The sequence below is a fragment of the Delphinapterus leucas genome, chromosome 15 (assembly GCF_059928025.1).
Source record: "Delphinapterus leucas isolate spDelLeu-1000000601 "Yukka" chromosome 15, BTC_Dleu_Yukka2, whole genome shotgun sequence".
Lineage (NCBI taxonomy): Eukaryota > Metazoa > Chordata > Mammalia > Artiodactyla > Monodontidae > Delphinapterus > Delphinapterus leucas.
This window is the reverse complement of record NC_143143.1, coordinates 35,730,409-35,750,418: the sequence shown is the minus strand read 5'-3', so window position 1 is coordinate 35,750,418 and position 20,010 is coordinate 35,730,409. Positions and strand designations below refer to the sequence as shown.

At 55.5% G+C, this 20,010-nt stretch overlaps 1 protein-coding gene, 1 non-coding gene and 2 pseudogenes across 6 annotated transcripts; 3 read left to right on the top strand and 1 right to left on the bottom strand.

Moving 5' to 3' along the window:
* The first annotated feature begins 2,509 nt into the window (after nt 1-2,509).
* ZNF213 (zinc finger protein 213) lies at nt 2,510-9,595 on the top strand. Of its 4 annotated transcripts, none has more exons than XM_089896278.1 (6): nt 2,510-3,552; nt 5,018-5,517; nt 5,829-5,887; nt 6,274-6,397; nt 6,859-6,982; nt 8,037-9,595. In XM_089896278.1, exons 2-6 carry the CDS (start codon nt 5,119-5,121, stop codon nt 8,678-8,680), a joined length of 1,350 nt encoding a protein of 449 aa, XP_089752404.1. In that variant the 5' UTR covers nt 2,510-3,552; nt 5,018-5,118; the 3' UTR covers nt 8,681-9,595. The 4 variants fall into 4 exon arrangements, with proteins under 4 accessions (XP_089752404.1, XP_089752401.1, XP_089752403.1 ...); XM_089896275.1 differs by lacking the exon at nt 5,829-5,887 and adding an exon at nt 6,590-6,657 and having other exon boundaries at nt 8,037-9,591; XM_089896277.1 differs by lacking the exon at nt 5,829-5,887 and adding an exon at nt 6,590-6,657 and having other exon boundaries at nt 4,051-5,517; nt 8,037-9,591.
* Nucleotides 9,596-10,863: 1,268 nt separating this feature from the next.
* Nucleotides 10,864-19,658, top strand: LOC149747424 (uncharacterized; annotated as a pseudogene). Its single transcript, XR_016387836.1, has 11 exons — nt 10,864-10,950; nt 11,025-11,447; nt 11,486-11,495; nt 11,572-11,645; nt 12,569-12,674; nt 12,892-13,060; nt 13,787-14,008; nt 14,351-14,473; nt 14,866-14,938; nt 15,480-15,585; nt 16,161-19,658. The product of XR_016387836.1 is annotated as an uncharacterized LOC149747424 (transcript).
* TRNAR-CCG (transfer RNA arginine (anticodon CCG)) lies at nt 17,059-17,131 on the top strand. The gene has a single exon. It is a non-coding gene; the product is annotated as a tRNA-Arg (tRNA).
* Nucleotides 19,226-19,686, bottom strand: LOC111185238 (mediator of RNA polymerase II transcription subunit 10 pseudogene; annotated as a pseudogene).
* Nucleotides 19,687-20,010: the final 324 nt, after the last annotated feature.

Genomic DNA, 20,010 nt, shown 5'->3' with positions numbered 1-20,010 from the left:
GCTGCCAGCTTCCTCTCCTATTTCTCACCTCCTTGGTCTCTCTGCACATGTCCTTTATAATTTGCCCTATCCGCCCCTGCCTGGCTGTTTTACTCTTGGCCTTCTGGTTTTTTAGCTCTGAAGCTTCCCATTCTCTACGTTTTTTTTTCTCCCGCTGGGGAGGGGTGGGCTCAGCTTGCTTATTGTCCTAGGTTTGCAGCTCAGCTCTCACAATTACATTCAGTCTGACACCAAATGACCTTGAGGACGTCTGCATCAGGGAGGCTGTTGGGACCCCACCTGTCTCTGCAGATCACAGGGCCAGCAGGGCAGTCACAGCCCCGGTTAGCTCCCAGCCAATAAGGGATGAAATGTCTTGAACAGGACAGCAGACTGAGAATGGTACTAATAGCTGCCAGTGGCAGCTGCCCTGTCAGGCGTGGGGCCAAGCACCATATATACGTTTCCTCAACGCTCTACAAGTCTGAGCAGTGGGTTTCATCTCGGTTTTATAGAAGAGGAAACGGGCCAAGAAGTCCAATAATTTGTCCAAAGTCATTGAACCAGAGAGCTGGAAGCTGGGGCTCAGGTCCAGGGTTTTTATTTGTTTGTTTATTTATTTACTTGGTTGCACCGGGTCTTAGTTGTGGCTCACTGGCTCCTTAGTTGCAGCACATGGTTTCCTTAGTTGCGGCTGCAGGGCTTCTCAGTTGTGGCTCACTGGCTCCTTAGTTGTGGCATGTGAACTCCCAGTTGCAGCATGCATGTGGGATCTAGTTCCCTGACCAGGGATCGATCCTGGGGCCCCTGCATTGGGAGCACGGAGTCCTATCCACTGTGCCACCAGGGAAGTCCCAAGATATTTAGGGAGTTCTAGACAATGCTATAAGACTAAGAAAATAATGAGTATAAATTCTGGAAATGAATATAAATTTTCTGGAAAGACAATTTTCCCTTTTTACATCATAGAAAAATAAAAAACTATCAGAAGGAAAGTACAATAAGGTGGTCAATTTCAATATAACTATATACAAATTATCATCCATCAGCAATGCCCAATAGAATATATGGTAGGTGTGCTAGTTATTAATTTATTGTCCCTCAAACCCCCAATACACCCTTTTGTCCTGCTTTGTGGTAATGGAGCCGGATCCCATGGACGTTTCTCTTTTGCAAGCCAACTTGTTGTTAATCTTTGTCAGTACAGGGTGAAGAACAATGTAAGGGCACACTGGAAAAAGGGACTTTCAAGTTCCTTCTTCCTTGTGTAGTTTTCCACTGGGGCCAGTAAGGGGAGGAGAGGGAGCCCAGTAGCATCCACTTCAGCGGTCTTCTTAGAACAGCCTGGGCTCATCCCTTCCAGCAAGTAGTTCAAGAAAATGCAGGAAGGTGTACGTAGTAAACATCTACAAATGGAAAAATTGAAACAATCTAAATATCCAAGAGTAGGGGACTTTAAATGGAATATGGAACTTCCATGATTTGGAATACTATGCACCTTGCACAACAGATGGATTTTGATAGACTTTTTTTTTTTTGTAATATTTTGTCTCCACAAGGCATTACTGTTATCTGAGATGAATTTTTTAAAATTTATTTATTTTTGGCTGCATTGGATCTTCGTTGCTGTGCGCGGGGTTCCTCTAGCTGTGTCGAGCACAGGCTGCTCTTCGTTGCGGTGCGGAGGCTTCTCACTGAGGTGGCTTCTCGTTGCGGAGCATGGGCTGTAGGTGCGCGGGCTTCAGTAGTTGTGGCCCGCGGGGTCAGTAGTTGTGGCTCGCGGGCTCTAGAGCGCAGGCTCAGTAGTTGTGGGGCAACGGCTTAGTTGCTTCGCAGCATGTGGGATCTTCCCGGACCAGGGCTCGAACCCGTGTTCCCTGCATTGGCAGGCGGATTCTTAACCACTGCACCACCAGGGAAGTCCTCTTTGATAGACTTGAGCCAACAAAAATTCATTAAATAGAATTATTCCAGATTTACCTTAGAAATAATCATAGATGTAGAACTTAAGACTGAAATATTAATAGTGCTTATTTCTGGATGGCCTTATTAGGGATATTTTTAACTTTCAGTTATTTTAACCATCAGTTTTTCAACAAATACTGTGCCAGGCACAGTATTTAAATTCTGGAAGTAGGGCAGTGAAAACAGTCTGATATCATGAAAATTATAGTCGAGTAGTGGGGGGCAAATATACAAATATGTCAGGTAGTGATAAAAGTTAGGAAGAAAAATAAGGCAGGGCAGAGGCATGGCAGCGGGGGCCAGGTGCTGTTTACATAGGGTTAGGGAAAAACCACTTTGAGGGAGTGCCATGTGAGCCGAGTGAGGAAGTTAGCTTTGTGGATATGGATGCCTTTAAAATTTTCCGTACTTTATTTTCTTTCCTACACTAAGGATGCAATACTTGCATAATCAAACAACAACCACCACAAGAAAGGATTTTCTATTTCAGAAAAAGATCTGGAGCCTCATATCTCCAAGGGGAGTAAGAAGAGGGTGGCAGCAGGTCCAAATGCATAGAGCTTCCCCGACGCGGCCCGCCTGCTTTAGATTCTCCCCAGCCTGGAGAGCCCCGCTGTCCTTCAGTCAAATCTGCTGGTCGGGGTCAGCGTCCCCGACGGCCGCATCCTGCTGAGAGACCCTAGCCGACCCTCGGGAACAGAGGATCGGCGCAGGAGGTTCCCGGCCCCTCACTGGACTGCATTTCCCAGCAAGCTCCGCGCCCTGCTAGAAGCGGCTAAAGACTATTTGGGTGGGTGCGGGACCCTAAAAGCTATAAACGAGTCTCCTAAGGCTGAGTTCCGGCTCCTGGACCACGGCCCCCTCAGCTCTCGACCCACTGTGTAGCGGAAAGAGCAGGGGACGGAAGGAAGAGTCCACGCCCGAGCATCCCTTGCGGCGGAACAGGCGATCCACTCGTAGCTGGGCCCAGAGACATCTCTGCCCAGCAGGCCAGCCTTGGCTTTTCCTTTTCACCCTTCACGGGTCAGAGGAACACAGAAAACTGAAAGACAAGGCGAGAGGGAGAAAGCGCGAATCTAGGGGCAGACCTCAGCCTGGGGGCATGGGTGTTGACCACATGACGTCACTGCCTTCTGATTGGCCATCCCTGGAAATTCTCACCGTTCATTGGTCATCCGTCAGGGAGAAGGCCGGTATAGTAGGCGACCGCCCTCCTGGGGAGAGTAGTTGGGAGTGCTTGTCTCAGCGCATGCGCCATGTTGTTTCCCGGCGAGCCCCGCGCGAATTTCCGGCGCCGAAACCTGGAGGCGGAAACTGGGAACGCCTGGGCGACTGTGGGCGGTGTGAGTCCTGGGGGGCGGGACAGGCGACGCGGCCCGCCTGGCTCCGAGGTCGAGCGCAGGGCTCCGGGAGGCCGGGGCCGGCGCCCCGAGGCAGAGGCCGAAGGGGGCGCGCACCTCAGGGAGGTGCAGGGGAGAAGCCTGGGGCGCCGCACCCGCTGCCCGCCCCTCCGCCTCTCATCTCCGCTCAGGCAAGGCTGCTGGGACCGAGCGCGGAGCTCTGGCCGGGTCCGCGTTCCCGACTGCCGAGTCCTACTGAGCGACCCTGGTGAGTCCCTGGCTCTGTCCGAGCGGAGCCTTCTCCTCGGTCACTGGAGGATGAGCATGGAGAGCTTACCTTTCAGAATACACTAAATAAAGTGCTTAGTGTGTAGTAGTAAAGAATTGGAAACAACCTGAATGCCTCACTCGGGTGGGTATTCATTAAGAAACGAGTATATCCATACCACGGAATCCCCTATAGCGGCTGAGGCAGCATTGTTGGGTAGAAAAGCAAATGACAAAATAGTATTGCGGTAAGACCTGATTTATGTAAAAACACGCACAAAGCACTTTTCTCCCGGTTTCTATGGATATATTTCCAGTAAATGAACAGGGCAAGATTTGGGAGGTCATATGTCAGACTGTTAATGGAGGTGCAGCTGCAGTGTGGAAGGAAGAGTTTCTCTTTTATGTATTACTGTATTGTTTAACCCCCTCCCCCTTTTATTACAATGGTTTGTATCACTTTTTTTGTTGAAACAAAAAGCAATTAAAAATATTCCAGGGCTTCCCTGGTGGCGCAGTGGTTGAGAGTCCGCCTGCCGATGCAGGCGACACGGGTTCGTGCCCCGGTCCGGGAAGATCCCACACGGCGTGGAGCGGCTGGGCCCGTGAGCCATGGCCGCTGAGCCTGCGCGTCCGGAGCCTGTGCTCCGCAACGGGAGAGGCCACAACAGTGAGAGGCCCGTGTACCAAAAAAATATATATATATTTCAAAATACAGACCTTTCAGGACTGTTGTGAAGAGAAGCAGTAACGTATAACTATGTCTCACGTTCATGTGTATCTGGATAAATGGCTCAGGATGGTGTCTGTGGGCCCTTTGCTGATACACTAGGGGCCAAAATTTGAGAAAAATACAAAATTTGAGAAAAATACATATATTGTATATTAAATAACGCCGCCAGCGCAATCTGGTACAACACTCAGTAATCAAAACATTAGTTTAAAAAAAACAGTTTTTTTGGCTGCACTGCACGGCTTGCGAGGTCTTAGTTCCCCACCCAGGGATCGAACCCGGGGTCCCTAGCAGTAAAAGCGCAGAGTCCTAACCACTGGACCTCCAGGAATTCCCAGTTAAAAAGAATTTTTTTTAATTGAAGAATAATATACAGAAATATACATCAGAAGTACAACTTGATAGATTTTTACAAACTGAACAAATACATTAATATTTCTCCCATAGAACCTATGAACATTTACATTAAATGAGATAAATTGAGGTTATAAATATGCTCATCTCATGTCAGTAGACCAGGTGGTGAAAACCTGGGAGTTTTGGATTTTGGAGCTGAGGATAAGGAGCCGTGGATCTGTATTGGTAGGAGAGAGTCATGTGAGCAAGGCTTTATAGGAGAGCCTAAAATAGCCTTCAAGGCCGGGAAGAACAGGAGCTGGAGTCCCTGGATGTCCCTCAAGGCTGGTGATTGCTCATGTACCGCCCCCCTCCTGCTATTCTGCTCTTTCCCCAGGAGTGCCTGTCCAGATGCCAACCCAGCTGCCACTGGGGATCCCTCTGGGAGATTGAAGGCCCAGGTTGAGGCTGACCAGCCCTGAGCCTTAGGCCAGGGGAATGGCAGCCCCCCCAGAGCCTCAGGACCAGGCCCCTGGGGAGGGAGAAGGGCTTCTGATCGTGAAGGTAGAAGATTCCTCCTGGGAGCAGGACGCTGCCCAGCAAGAGGACAGCAGGGATTCAGAGGTGTGCCGCCAGCGCTTTCGGCAGTTCTGCTACGGGGATGCGGGTGGGCCCCACGAGGCCTTCAGCCAGCTCTGGGAGCTCTGCTGCCGCTGGCTGCGGCCCGAGCTGCGCACCAAGGAGCAGATCCTGGAGCTGCTGGTGCTGGAGCAGTTCCTGAGCGTGCTGCCCGTGGGCGTCCAGGGCTGGGTATGCGAACGATGCCCAGGGAGTGGCGAGGAAGCTGTTGCCTTGGTGGAGGACCTGCAGAAGCAGCCAGTGAAAGCTTGGCCACAGGTGAGGGGCCCCTCCCGCATCCAGGGGCACCTGGATAGCACCTGGACTGAGGAGAGGTGGCCATCTCTATAGAGATGAGTCCTCCAGGGGGTGGGGCGGGGGTTGGGGGTGGGAGAGGACATGGAGAGCCAGAGGGAGCGTCCACAGGAGCTTGTCATAATGTGTGGCCTTTCTGAAAGACACTGTCCAAGTGAATCTGGTTTCTTTTTGGTGGCTTTGGAGGGTAGCAGCAGGACCAAAGTGGGCATGCTCCAGGAAGGCAGGTTTTAGCTCCACAGGTTCTGCAAACGTTTATTTGTGTTCTGCTCTAGGCCAGGCCCTGGGGATACAGTGATGTGCATAGTGAGAGCACCAAAGGGGGTGTGAGAAGGTAGAGCTGTCCCTGTGAACCCTGCTGTCTTGTGGGGTGTTGGGTCCTTGACACTGGAAGCGTCTGGGGAGATGCTAATGTGTGGCGGGGGTGTGGGGTTCTGCCCTTGACAGGAAGGTCTCCCCCCACTGCCCCTTGCTAAGTGGCTCTTTGATTCTGGCCTTTGGGGGCTGGTTCTTGCCTCACGCTTGGTTGGGGAGTGTCCCTGGGCACATAGCACTGCCTGGTGTCACATTCTCATCTGGTCTTTCCTGGGGCCCTGTGTTGACCTTCTTCCCCACACCCAGCCTCCTGAGGGATGTGTCCTGTGTCTCCTTCCCAGGGATTAAACTCTGTCTCCCCCATCTGGTCTTGGTGCTGATGAGCATGTTGTGGTTCCTGCACAGGATGTGCCCTCAGAGGGGGCGGAACCTGAGGCTGCAGTCCAGGGATCTCAGGCCCAGGGGCCTCCCCGGAAGGCAGGGACACAAAGCCGGCCACCTGTACCTTGGGAGCAGCACAGCCATGGTGGTGAGTAAACTTGAAGGTGGCAGAGTGGCTGGACAGGGGCCTGGGTCTTTCCTGGACGTTGCCCTAAAGGGAGCAAGAAGGGTATTTCTGTTCTGAGAAGGCAAGGTGTGTACGTGTGTGTGTGAAGGAGAGTTGCGAGATCTCACTCCCGGCCTGGGCTGGCCTCTTTGAGGCTCCATTCTTTCCCTGCAGCCCAGCTTCCGGCTCTTCTTAAAGAGGGGAGCACCAGAGAGACAACAGATACCTGCTTTGCCTCTGGGGTGAGTTACCAGTTCCTTTGTCCCCTCTGATGCTGATGAGTCCCTGTAATGGGTCTTGCCTTCTCACCAAGGCCTCTTCCATCCATCCTTTTCTGGCCTGGACCTGTCCTGTTTCCCATCCCCCTTCATGTCTCTGCCCATGACTGCCTGGGGAGTCCTGAGCAGGGCAGCCCTGAGCTGGGTTTTCTCACCTCATTCCAGGGACCTGTGACATTTGGAGACATTCCCTTCTATTTCTCCCGGGAAGAATGGGGGTCCCTGGACCCTGCTCAGAGAGATCTCTTCTGGGACATAAAAAGGGAGAACTCCCAGAACGTTGCCCTGGGTAAGCAGTGGGCACAGCAAGGGGCCTAGGGGTCCTTGACTTTTGAGCTGGAGGCTCTCGCCTCCTTGGAGTCCCAGCAGCAACGGGTGGGCCCAGTCAGGCCCCACCCCTGCACACCCTGCTGGAATCCTCAGTCTTCCTCCCAAGTCCTGGCTTAGCTGGCTCCAAAGAGGGCTTTCCCTGCGTCTCTTTAAGAGCCCCCGGAGGTTTCGTTTGTGCTGGTGTTCACTTTTCTCTGCCTGTGATGGCATGGGCAACATGCCAGGACTGTGCTGAGCACGGGTACAGGCATTTTCTCATGGGATCCTCACAACCCACCGCATGAAAGCGTGTGCACGTTTATAGACGAGGGACCTGAGACTCAGAGAGGTTGAAGGACACTGAAGGGACGGAGCTGGGACTTCTTGCAAACGTGGTTGTGAGGCCCCCTCAGCCTGCCCAGTGAAGAGGTGCGGAGAGACACCTGCTCACTAGAGGCCGCGCTGCTGGGTTTCTCTCCAGGTCAGGGCCTTCCTAAGCACTGTTTGGGGATCATCTCATTTAATCTGTGCAAGCCAGTGGGACCAGCTAAGATCCCTCCTGATCCACTTCCGTTTGTTCTTGAGCTGAGAGGACAAGAGCTCGTGTAGCGAGAGGAACCATGTTAGCTGAGCCCTGTGGTTCCTTGGTTGCTGATAACAAATGGTGAGGGTTGGGATCATTTATAGATGACCTCAATCTACGCAGTTTTGGCATTTGAATAGGCAGGGCTTGGGGTGGGACGTTGGATCGCAGTGTGGGAAGGGGGCGTAGATTGGTTAGGCCTGTAGTTAGTAAGTGCCTCTGCTGGAGACACCCAGCAAGCCCCTTGCCGCTCACTCTGAACGGTTTCTCTGTCGTCGTTTTCTCGTGTCCCCATTCCATGGAGGAGGAAGCTGAGGCTGGAGTTTGCCGGAGCCCAGGGCTGTCTGAACCTGAGCCCCAGGCGCTGGCCGGGAGCCTCGTTTCTGCCTCCCCTCAACTCTGTCCCTGGAACCGCATGGCACTGAAGAGGCCGCCTCCTCCCCGCTTGCAGGTTTGGGACTCACGAGCCACAGCGAGAGATCCCGGCTGGAGGAGGTGGTGACGGCGCTCCCGGGCCAGGCTGCTGGCGATGTGACCGTGTCCTGGAGGCTGGAGGAGGCTGAGACCCGGCCGGGGGTGCCCCGGGGGCGGGCAGTGGGGGCGCGGCGGGGGCGGCCACCCACGCGCCGGCGGCAGTTCCGGGACCTGGCGGCCGAGAAGCCGCACAGCTGCAGCCAGTGTGGCAAGCGCTTCCGCTGGGGCTCCGACCTGGCGCGCCACCAGCGCACGCACACGGGCGAGAAGCCGCACAAGTGCCAGGAGTGCGACAAGAGCTTCCGCAGCTCCTCGGACCTGGTGCGCCACCAGGGCGTGCACACGGGCCAGAAGCCCTTCTCCTGCTCCGAGTGTGGCAAGAGCTTCAGCCGCAGTGCCTACCTGGCCGACCACCAGCGCATCCACACGGGCGAGAAGCCTTTCGGCTGCAGTGACTGCGGCAAGAGCTTCTCACTGCGCTCCTACCTGCTGGACCACCGGCGCGTGCACACGGGTGAGCGGCCCTTCGGCTGCGGCGAGTGCGACAAGAGCTTCAAGCAGCGCGCCCACCTCATCGCCCACCAGAGCCTGCACGCCAAGATGGCCCAGCCTGTGGGGTGAGGGTCGGAAGGGCAGCCCAGGCAGGGTCCCCACCCGGCCCAGTCCACCATCTCCGCTGCCGGCAGGACTGCAGGGTCCCCCATGTGCAGAACCCATCAGCCCTGCCCGCCTGGGGACCTGGCCAACGCCCACCAGGCATGGAATCCCTTGTGACCTCGTGGCCATGCCCCTAACTGCTCTGGGGTTTTTCTTGCCCCCTGGTTTCCTGGAGCCCCGGCACATTCCAGGCTGGTGGCATGAGCACAGGGGAGAAGCTGGGGCACAGGGACGTATGAGGACTCGAGCAGGCCTGGGGTCTCCATCCCAGAACCCCCTAAGCCTTGCTTGGCCCCGTCGCTCTCTGTTCCCGGCCTTCTTGGCTGGGTCTATGAGCTGGGCCTCCTGTCCTGCCATCCTGTGCCTTCCCACGGGGGTGAAGGCTAAGCCTTAGGGTACTGCTGGGCTCTGGGAGGGTCAGTCAGCCCACACCCATGAGGACCTGGGTCCTGGGTGCAGCCACAGGGGCTTTCTGGCCTCCACCATTTCCGGACCTTGACCGCTCTGTGCTGTCCCAGCAGCATGCAAGCTGCCTGCCTCTGCCCTCAGCCAGCTCGCCCCCAGCTGAGTTCCCAAGAGTCACCCTCTACCTGTCTGGGGAGGGTGGTGTTGGCTCCAGGGACAGAGGCCAACTGTGCAGACCAAGAACAGGGCCAGCGGAGGCCCGCTGCCCCCGCTGCTCCCCAGTCTCCTGGAGTTTCGGGGTTTATGGTACTTAACACTAGCACTCCATCAGCACCTTGTCACTAACTCCTGAGGCGCTGTATTCCCTGCAGAAGGGCATTCACAGGGACAGACCACAGGCCCTCCCAAGGAGCTGGCCCAGCTGGCCTCAAAGGGCAGCAGAAAGGTTGAATAAACATGAAAACTTTCTCCAGGCTATTCTTGTTCTTTAGGTGGCTGCTGGGGGTTGGGGGGGACCTGGAATTCGTACCCCTGGGCCTCCTGGCCTGGTGGTCCTAGTGGCACGTGATGCTGGATGGTCATCAGGTGGAGCCACATTCTTGGCTTCCAGGTCACCTGGGCCCCAAGGGCTGCCATGAGCCTTGGGTCCTTCATCCTGTCAGCTAGTGCCTGTCCTAGTCTGAGGACAGCTCAGGATGGGACAGCTGGTGGCACCCCTCCCTACTCAGCAGGAGAGTGAGGGAGCTGACTGGGAGTGGGGTCTTTACGAGGCCACTCCTTCTCTCCCTTTGATGAAATGAGGAACCAGGCTCAGAGTCCGTGACTGGTCAGGGTGGTGGCTCATGCTGCCCGTAGAGGATCTGGAGCAATAAGCTGGACCCTGTGCTCAAATCCCTTAGGGAGAGAGTGCTGCTGAGTCAAAATGGGCCATGCCCCATCCCCACCCAGCCCTTCACATCTGACCTCCCCCCCGCTCCCGCCATCCCCAGGCTGGGCCCTGTGGAGCTGGTAGGCACGTGCTGAGAGCACCTTCTACCCCACCGAGTCCTTTCTGATTCACCAGGTGGTGGCTTCAGGGGCCACCTGAGAGGCGGTGGGGGCGGGCTGAGACAAGATGTTTTGTCCCGCAGTGTGTGTGTGCCAGCCTCTCTGCGCCCCCATTTAACCCGGGCTTCATCCTGAGGTCACTGGACAGACCCCATTTCCCAGATAAAGCCGCCGGGGTCTCACTGGACAGCTGAGTCCAGCCCGGGGTTTCTACCTCTGGGATGATGCCCTTCACTGCTCCCCATGCCCTCAGGCTGGCAGTTGCTGTGTGTGTGTGTGCGCACGTGCACGTGTGTGGGTGCTCTGAATGAGTGAGTAGGGGTGATGGGTGGCGGGAGCAGTGCACAAATTTTTTTGGTGCTGGTGGCTGTCTCAGAAGGGAGACACTGGGGTGTAACGAGATCAGATAGCAGGTGGGCCAGGAGCTAAGAATAGGATTGGACACAGGCTCCTGGTGCAGGTGGGGGCGTGTTAGTGCCAGCCAGGAAGCAGCCCGCTGGAGCCAGGGAACAGAGCAGGGCCTGGGGTCGTAGGGCCCAGAACGCAGGGTTCCAGGGCAGGGGACAGGGTCCAGCTCAGCTCATAAACAGAGCTGATAGGATGGGACTCAGGGAGAGGCCAAGGGTTGGGACCAAGAGCATTGGCACTGGGCCCGGGAGGTGAACTCTGTGCTCGGAGGAAACCCCCACATAGCCCCATGGCTTTCCTGGTGTCTGGGACCCTGCAGGTGGCCTCGCAGATGGCAGATGCTCGGGACAGCCTGGGAAGAAAGGTAGTCGGAGGCACGCCCTGACCCAGCCCAGCTGGCTCCCAGCTGAGCCCTACCCTGGCCCGACTCTGGCCTTGCCTCCCCAAGGTAAGTACAGTGGGCAGGATCCAAGGGTGACCCTGACACTCAGCAGTCCTGAGGTGTCAGCCTCTACACTCGCTGTCCTGGAGGGTGTGTTCCGGACGCTGGGCTTTGAGAGCTGCAAGAGGTGGGAGGCCTTGGTCCAGGTGAGCCCTCGCCTGCCTCTTCCCACCTCTGCCCCCAGTCCCACCTGGGGCCTCCCTGGACTCAGGCCCAGCACTCGCTCTTGCCCTAGGGTTTCCGTGGGGAACTGGTTAGGTTCCGGGAGCAGCTGGATGCCCACGGGGGCCCTGTGGGCTGTGATCTACTGGCCTTGGTGGCCCCCAGTGAGCAGCTGAGGCAGCCCCAGCAGCTGTCCAGGAGCTGAGCCGCTGTGAGGCTGGTGGGGCTGCCCCAAGTCTTCCTGCTGCTCTCCACTTCCCCCCGGGGGTGAGTGGGCTGGCCAGGGACCCCCAGTTGCGGGGCAGGGCAAAGCGGGTCTGGGGGGTGGGCAGGAGGGCTGAGACCCTCCCTCCAGGCCTATGTGCTGCTTCCCCACCCAGCTACCCCCAAGCCTGGAGCCTTCCTCACTGGCCTGGGCGAGCTCTGTGGCCGTCGTCTTCACTGGTCGCTGCAGCTGCTGACCAGGTGAAGGCCCAGAAGGGGCGTCCAGGAGGGGGGCTGTGGCTCTGCTGTGTTGTCCTGAACCCATTGCCTCCACCCATTCATTCCACAACATAAGGCCGTGTTGCCTGCAATGGGTGTCAGCTTCAAAGCCTCGCCTCCCACCCCCACCCACGCCCGTCCTCACAACCCACTCAGGGTCCCCCACACGTTGCAGTATCTTCTCAGCTCCGTGCCTTTGCCCAGGCTGCTCCCTCTGCTTGGCATCCCTCCCTCTCGACCTAGCCTCACACAGACCCTTCCAGGCGTCAACCATGCCCCTTACAATCCCTGGGTTGACACTTGTATTCCCATCCACCCCTGTTCACACTTACCTGGCAGTGACTGTCTCGTCAGACTGTGGGTCCCTGGGGTCCAGGGTTGGGGATGATTCAGGTCTGGTCCCGAGGCCCAAAGGTCTCAGTGGGCAGTTGGGTTGTCACTGGAGGTGAGAATGGGCCCCAGCTCTGCTCCACAGTTCTCCCCGGCCTCCCCAGGCGGTGCCCACCCTGCGAGCCTTCCCAGACAGGCCCTGACCCGCTCTGGGAGCGCCCCATCTCTGTGCACGCTGATCCCTGGACCCCAGGGAACAGCATGGCTAATGGTGCAGCCAGTGTCTACCTGAGGCCATCCATGTCCTGGGAATCCTGTGATTCAGCCTGAACTAGGACCCCCCTCGGGCCCTCCCTTTCTTTTGTCTGTCTCCTCCTCCCTCCATTCTGGCAGGGTTAGTGTCTGGCAGGGTTAGGGTCTGGTTAGGGTCTCTAACACGCCCCCACCTGCACCAAACTAGTCCTTACCAAAGAAACTGTGGTAGCCAGGAGCCTGGCCAAGCTGTTCCGTGGAGCCAGGGTCCTGCTCCCCCATAACTGCACCCGCACGGAGCGGCTGCCTGAGGCGTCCTCCAGCCCTAACCCCCACCAGGTCTTCTGCTGGACAGCTGAAGAGTCCTCAGGGGCTACCTACTGCCCGGTATTTGGGAGCTCCTTGGGGACGTGGAGCTCTGGGGGCCCGAGATGAGCAGGACAGGGCTGGGGTCCAACCATGTGGCAGCAGTTTCTTTTTTTTTTTTTTTTTTGACATTTATCTTGGTTTATTTTATTTTTTAATACATGTTTGCTTTTCTGTGGCAACAGTTTCGACTGGGAGAGAGGCTCGGGAGACCTGAGGCAGGGAGGCGAGGAGCTGGGAGGTCCTCAGACCACTTTGAATCCACCTTAATCCTGTCTGTAGCCAAAACCCAGCCCCAGCGCTCAGTGTGACCTGTCTGGGGCCAGGGCCGCCCTCTTCCTGGCCGTGACCCAGGACCGGCCTGGGGCCCAGCACGATGTGAAGGCACTGGGGACCTGTGCCAGGCCCTGGGCTTCGAGACCACCCTGAAGACAGACCCTACAGCCCAGGTGAGGGGAAGCCCAGAACTTGTGGTGGTGCTCTGAGGAAGGCACCCCCCACCAGGACCCTGGGTACTCTCTCCTTAGCCTCTTACCAATCGTGGGCAGGAAGTGCACCCCCAAGTTTAGCCTCCATCCTCCCTGCTGCACGCATCCAGAACCCACTTCCCTGACTCTGGAAGCACAGTCTCCAGGGACCCTGAAGCCCCCCACACTGGCCATTTCTCCTCTCCCCTGCTCAAGGCCCTGGCTGGACCCTCAGGCTTTTCCTGGGAGGGTCTCAGGTTCCTTCCCAGACACCTGTCAGCTCACTGCCCTCCCCTCACAGCTCTTAACTTTTTGGTGCAGCTTCTCCAGGGGGACCAGAGAACCAGCTGCAGGAGGCTGGACCCACGTCACCTCCAATGAGGCCATGCAACCAGAAGGTTAGGAAAAGAACTTGTGGGACTTCCCTCGTGGTCCAGTGGTTAAGAATCTGCCTGCTAATACCGGTGGCACAGGTTTGATACCTGGTCGGGGAACTACGATCCCACATGCCACATGGCACCGCCAGAAAATTTTTTTTTAATTTTTTAAAAAAGAAAGAAAGTAAAAGGACTTGCTCCCCGGGCCTGAGGCTGGAAGGAGGTGGGAGGTAGTGTGGTAAGGGGTTAGAGAAACCACCCAGAGAGAGGGCCACCAGATGCTAGGGAGGCCGTGACTGTGGCCCAGGCCTGATCTCATCCCCACCCCCAGACTTTCCAGGAGGAGATGGTCCATTTCTGGGAGTGGCTGGATGCCTGCAGGGGCCCTGTGAGCTGTGCCCTTGTGGCCCTGATGGCCCACGGGGGGGCCTCAGGGGCAGCTACTGGGGGCTGATAGGTAAGAGGTGCAGCCAGAGGCGCTGGTGCAGGAGCTGAGCTGCTGTAGGGCCCTGTGGGGCTGCCCCAAGATCTTCCTGCTTCAGGCTTGCCGTGGGGTGAGCAGGGCCTGGAGCCCGCCCTGGAGGCTTGGCCGGGTCCTTCCCTCCAGCCAGCCTCCTGCAGCCCTGGCTCTCCTCACCCAGCCCTCAGCCTCCCAGGACTTGCTGTCCACCTCCTCCAAGAAGCCTGAGTGAGCCCTGCCCTTTCCCCACCCCCTCTCCCAACCTCTCCTAGGGGTCATGTCCATGAACTTGAGCACTTCACCCTCAGCACCTGTCATTCGGTGCTCTGAATGTTTCCAGCCTGGCAGCCTGCCCAGGAGCTCTGGGGGCTAGAGCCCTGGAAGCACCCCCAGGTATCTCCTGAGTGAAAGGACCTGACTGTTCCCTCCTTCCCCAGGGCACAGGGACGCACACTGGTGTGGGACGCACACTCTCCCCTGGTTGTGGCTCTGGCTGCAGGCACCACCAGCCACCCCCTCCCCCGGCCGATGTCCTCCACATCTATGCTGATGTGCAAGGTGGGTCTACCTACCTCAGGGAGCCTGGGCTTGGGCGGGGCTGGTGGGGGGAGCTGTCTGGAGAGCACTTCCAGGGCTCTGAGCTGGGATCCTGCTGCCACCTCCTTCCTCTCTTCGTCAAGAAGATGGGAAGGAAAACCTTAAATGGCAAAGGCCTTTGAAAATGGAGAGTTTCTTCCCCTACTTGAGCCTGAAACAAGTGAAGGTGAAATAGCTTTTCCGAGGTCACACAGCTGGTAAGAAGCAGCAGGGCTGAGATTTGAAACTTGATCTGGCTTTCCTGCTCTGCACTCTTTCTACTGCCCTGTGTGCCCTTGAGCAAGACTGGAGGAGACCCTTGGGGCTGGTGGAGTCCCAGGACGCTGGGTAAAAGGCATTGGTCCCTCTTGCAGGCAGCTTCTCCGGGGGCCCCACTCCAGGGAGCCCTAACCAAGCAGACATCTTGATGGTCTACGCAGCCACTGAAGGTAAGGGGATGGGTCTCCACAAAGCCCATTACACAGGGCCTAGCCTCCTGGCCAGAGATCTGAAGTGGCTTTAGGGGCATCTGGCGCTTGGCTGTTGGGGTGCAGGGGTACCAGCCTCGTCGCAGTTAAGCCGTCTTCCTTCCATGTATATTATTTATGATAATAGTAACGATGGTGAGCACATATTGAAGGCTGGCTCTGCTAAGCACTGTACCTACATCCTTTCCTCTAGGCTGTAAGTTCCATGAGGGCAGGACAGTTCTGTCTGCCTCAGGGCCCTGGCCAGTGCCTGGCACGTAGTAGGTTCACAGTAAATGTTTCTTCGATATTGAATCCATTGTATATTCACTACACAAACATTGAGCAACAACTTGATCCGGAAGCGAGAAGTTCCTGCTCCCCTGCCCCATTCTCTTGCCTGACTGCTGGGGTCCTGTGTGCTTGCCCCCACCTCCACCAACAATAGGCCCCTGGGGAGGCAATAGGAAGGCAGCTGGCAGGGGCCTGAGTCTGACACTCTGGCCCTGGTGCCCTGGCCTGGGCTGTGTAGCCTTTCGGGATGAGAAGGGCTCAGACTTTATCCAGATGCTGGTGGAGGTCCTCAGAGCTGACCCCAGGGAAGACCTCCTGGAGCTGATGACTGAGGTGAGTTGGGGGTGGGGGGTCTCCTGGGGAGAGGAGCTGGATTCATCCTTCTTCTCAGCCCTGGTGTTCTGGTCACCTCCTATTCACCCCATTGCAGAGGGAGGGATACCCCGCCCTCAATAGTATGAGACGGTTGAACACACAACACCCGGCCCTGGACAGTGAGACGGACAGCAGTTATTAACCACATATACTCACAGCTGGGGGAGGAGGACACCTCAGGCCATTCTGGCCACTCAGTGTTTCCCTGGGAAGTACAGGGAACCAGCAGGGGTTGTAGATGCAGACTTTGTAGTAACGGGGTGGGGTACTAGTTTGAATAATTTCACAGGCTGGCAGGGAACTGGGGTGGAGTGTGGCTGATCTGGCTGGTGGGGGAACTAGCGGGATGGGGGGGCCTTCCCTGCTGGGTCGGGGGGTACAGCTGACAAGAGCAGGGGAAACCAACGGGGCCTGTGAGACCCAAAGATGTGAAGGCAACACTTGAAACTTTAGGCCTTACAATACACTGGATGCCAGGCTGGGCGCTGGGGGACCTGGCAGTCCTGGGCACAGGCTGGGTGTGGTCGGCACAGGTCAGTTGGCAGGTGTGCAAGCTAGACGTGCTGGGTCCCTACTGTGATGAGCACCGCAAGGCCTGTCTGGAGATCCGCAGCTCGTTGAGGTGCTGGCTCTGCCTGCAGGCCTGACTGAGCCCGCGGCTACCAAGGGGATGCTGACTGTGGGTGGCCACACACCAACGCCATCCCTGACCCCATCCGCTCCTCGGTTTCCTCATCTAAAAGCGGCGCGATAGCACGGGAGGCTCAGCCGCCATGGAATAAACATGATGATCGCTGTACACGTGAATAGCGCCTGCACGCAGGGAGCTGTGACACTAAGTGAGATAATGTATGCAGAGTGCCTGGCACTTCAGAGGCTGGGCCCACCGGGTGAGGAGGGGGAGCAGGGGAGGCGCCAGGGCAGCCTCCGGCTCTAAGAAACCCAACATGGGCTAGGCTGAGCTGGATGTCCTGGGAAAGGGCAGCGCGGGGTCCACACCATCCTCCCAGCACGCGCACCCCACCTGCACACCACGCTGGGGCCACGGACAGGGCCTCTGCCTATACAGCAGTCAGAGTCCATTCTGGGGCCATAAGACTGGAACAGAGCATGGCAGGTTTAGCAGTGCTGTGATAGGGGAAGCAAAGGGGCTGGGGGAGCAGAGGGCAACTCCTGACCCACTGCGGGCCGGGGTCACGTGGGAGAAGAGATCAGGAGCCTCTCGGGACAGGAGGGGCTTGGGCAGCCTCACCCAGGCTCGAACCCTCACTTGGGCTGTGCTCAGTAGCGCTCAGTCGCACAGCTTGGAGCCCCGCTCACACCGAGCCCGAGGGGCGGGGCTCCTTGCCAGTGTGAGCATGCGTATTACGGCATATTGAACAGGCGCCTGAGAAAGCTTTATGAGAAAAGCTGCAATAGAAATAACGGCAAGGCCGCGTGGCCTAATGGATAAGGCGTCTGATTCCGGATCAGAAGATTGAGGGTTCGAGTCCCTTCGTGGTCGTTGCAGAGATTGCTTTTTCTACTCCGGGTAAAAAACAAACAAACAAACACTTTTCCCTCTCTCCAGACTGCTCCCTACGCGGGCCTAGGATCCTCGGGCCATGTCCGCCCCTCGGACGTAGCGCTGCACCTGCAGCTGCGTAGCTCGGGACACCTGGGAGGCCCCGAGGGCGCTGGGAGGACCTATAGTGCTCAGATCCAGACGAAATGCTGACTCTGAAGCCCACCGGCCGTGAGTGCCGGGAGCCCACACGGGACTGGCTGCATGAATATAGTTCAGACGACGAGAACTGCGACAGATGAGTGGTTGAATTTTTGCACGGGTAGGTCACCCCCAAGGGGTCAGTGGACAGGGGCATTTAAAAATATAATAGATTATTGTGATGAAGTTTTGGAAATAGATAGTAATGATGCTTGCACAATATTGTAAATGTAACTGATGCCAGTAAATTGTACAGTTAAAAATGGTTAAAATGGCAAATTTAACCTTAAGCGTATATTTTACCACAATAAAAAATGTGAAAAGAAATTAATAGATTATTTCGATTTCTTGCAGTGAGAGTATACCCTTAAATGATTAGTGTGAATGTTTTTTTAAAAATTTAAATGTAAAGAATATGCCCAGGATTCAGTCATCATTTTACCTGGAAAAAACGACTCTACGTGCGGAACCGAGTTCTTACCAAGGGATTCTGGCTAAGCGGAATGAGCAAAGCGATGGGACCTCCTCCCACCAGGGAAAACACTGGGGGAATGGCAGCTGAGCGTGTACCCCTACAGTGGGCGCAGGTGACCTTGGGGTCATGAGGAGTGTCACCATCTCCTTTATCGTTTTTGTGATGTCTCAGTGGTTTACTAAGGGCTTATAAATAAAAAGAGAAACTTCATTAAGATAAACATTTTTATTATTTTCCCTACTTTTATTGAGATATAATTGACATACAGCACTGTATAAGTTTAAGGTGTACAGCATAATGATTTGACTTACATACATCATGAAATGCTTATCACAGGTTTAGTGACCATTCATCAACCTGTGATGAGAACTCATAGGATTTTCTGTCTTAACTCTTAGGATTAACTCTTCTTATAACGTACAGCAATGTTAATTCTCTTTATCACGTTGAATACTACGCCTCTAGTACTTACTTATAACTGGAAGTTTGTACCTTTTGACTACCTTCATCTAATTCCCCCCACGCCTCCCTCCACCCCGCCTCTGGTAGCCACAGTAAGACAAATACTTTAGAGATGGCAAAGAATACCCATCTTCTGGTGGGAAAGTAAACGCTGGGTCCTCTGATACTAGTTTCACTCTCTACCAACTGAGCTGGCCGGGCAGATACAGAGCCATTACGGAGCATCCTTAGGACAAAGACCTAAGGCCATTGGGCTCTGCTAAAAACTGCACAGACTTGGAACCAGGAAACACTTTTGGTCTAAGGGGCAACGTAGGGAGGAGGATGAAGATAGCGACCGACACTTTTCCCAAGCTCCTGGCTGTTGCCTCTCTCCCTTCCGCTCCCACATTTTGCATAACGAACGCCTTCTTTTTTTTTTTTAAGTACTTAAAGACTTTATTTTATTAGACTAACTGAAATCTATGGAAACACAGTTCCATTGAACACATTCTTTATGCACTATACTTAAAAATATAAAATACAAAACGCATTTAAAGTACTTATATTAAACCAAGTTTTCCTTTTGTTTTTTTGTTTAGCTTTCTTTGACACTATAAAAGAAAGAAAAAAAAGAACAGAAAGTATATTAAAAGAAAACTATTAGGTATAATTTTTTTAAACTTTTACTTTACCTATCATATTTAATATTTCCAAGACTATTTGGCCATGGAGAATCATACACATCGCACTCAAAGTTGTGTGATCACCAGTCCCCTGAGAGCTAGAGGACCAAACAGAGCACGTCAGGGAGAGGGGGCAGCTGGTGGCACAGCCCCGCACGCCCTCCAGGCCCTGCCGTCCCCAGAGGCCAACGACGAGGACAAGGTGGCGGGAGGATGGGCCCAGGAAACAGCATTGGTGCCGCTCAGTCAAGGCTGCCTGAAGGTCATGGCCACTCGTGCAGGGCTAGGAGGATCTTCAGACAGACGGAGGAGGGAGTTAGGAAGGAGGATGGTCTTCCCCCCAGATGCTCCAGTACTTAGCCATGTCCTCAGGAAATACTTTAGAAAGTTCTTGAATCAACAGGCTTTTAAATTTCTTCATTGTGTCAATCTTGCCTTTAACTTGTTCATTTTTAGCCAGAGCCCTCTCCAGGCACTCTTTGGTATAGAGTTGGGGATTTCGACCTTGATCTATGTATTCAAAAACTTCTAAAGGGACAGTAATATCATGAAGTTGCTGTCTGCACTTATCGATATCCTGTAAGCCAGTAACAATAAAATTCAGCTTCTGGTTGAGCCCGGCCTGGCTGCTGGGCTGGAAGTCGCTGACGATGATGCCGAGCTGCCGGATGTTCTCCACGAACTTCTCCAGGTGCTCCTCCAGGTGGTCGAACTTCTCGGCCATGGCCCGGCCGTCCGCACCGCCGCGGGCGCGCTCCTGCCCCCTCGAACGCCTTCTTGATGTTAATTATCCCAGGACTCGGATTCTCCTAAAAAGATGGGGAAAGGGCTCCTCCGGGACTTGATCCGCAGACTTCCTATATCCTAAGCGAGGATCGTACCTCAGCTCCATCCGCGTGTGTGCGATCTCTCCCGAGCCCCAGGATGCTCGGGAACCGGCGGGATCTAAGAGGATGCACCCGCCGAATACGGACCTCAAGGGGACCAAGGACCCGCCGAGCTGGAGCCGGCAGGCTGTGCGTAATGTGCAGGAACCGCGGGGAGGTGACAGAAAGACTGGTTTAGGACTGTTGTAA

Excerpts from the sequence above, each read along its gene's own strand:
- ZNF213 (XM_089896275.1), top strand. The coding sequence starts at position 5,119 with ATGGCAGCCCCCCCAGAGCCTCAGGACCAGGCCCCTGGGGAGGGAGAA. Across the intron at positions 5,518-6,273 it reads CAGTGAAAGCTTGGCCACAG|GATGTGCCCTCAGAGGGGGC; the intron begins GTGAGGGGCCCC and ends GTTCCTGCACAG. Across the intron at positions 6,658-6,858 it reads ATACCTGCTTTGCCTCTGGG|GGACCTGTGACATTTGGAGA; the intron begins GTGAGTTACCAG and ends ACCTCATTCCAG.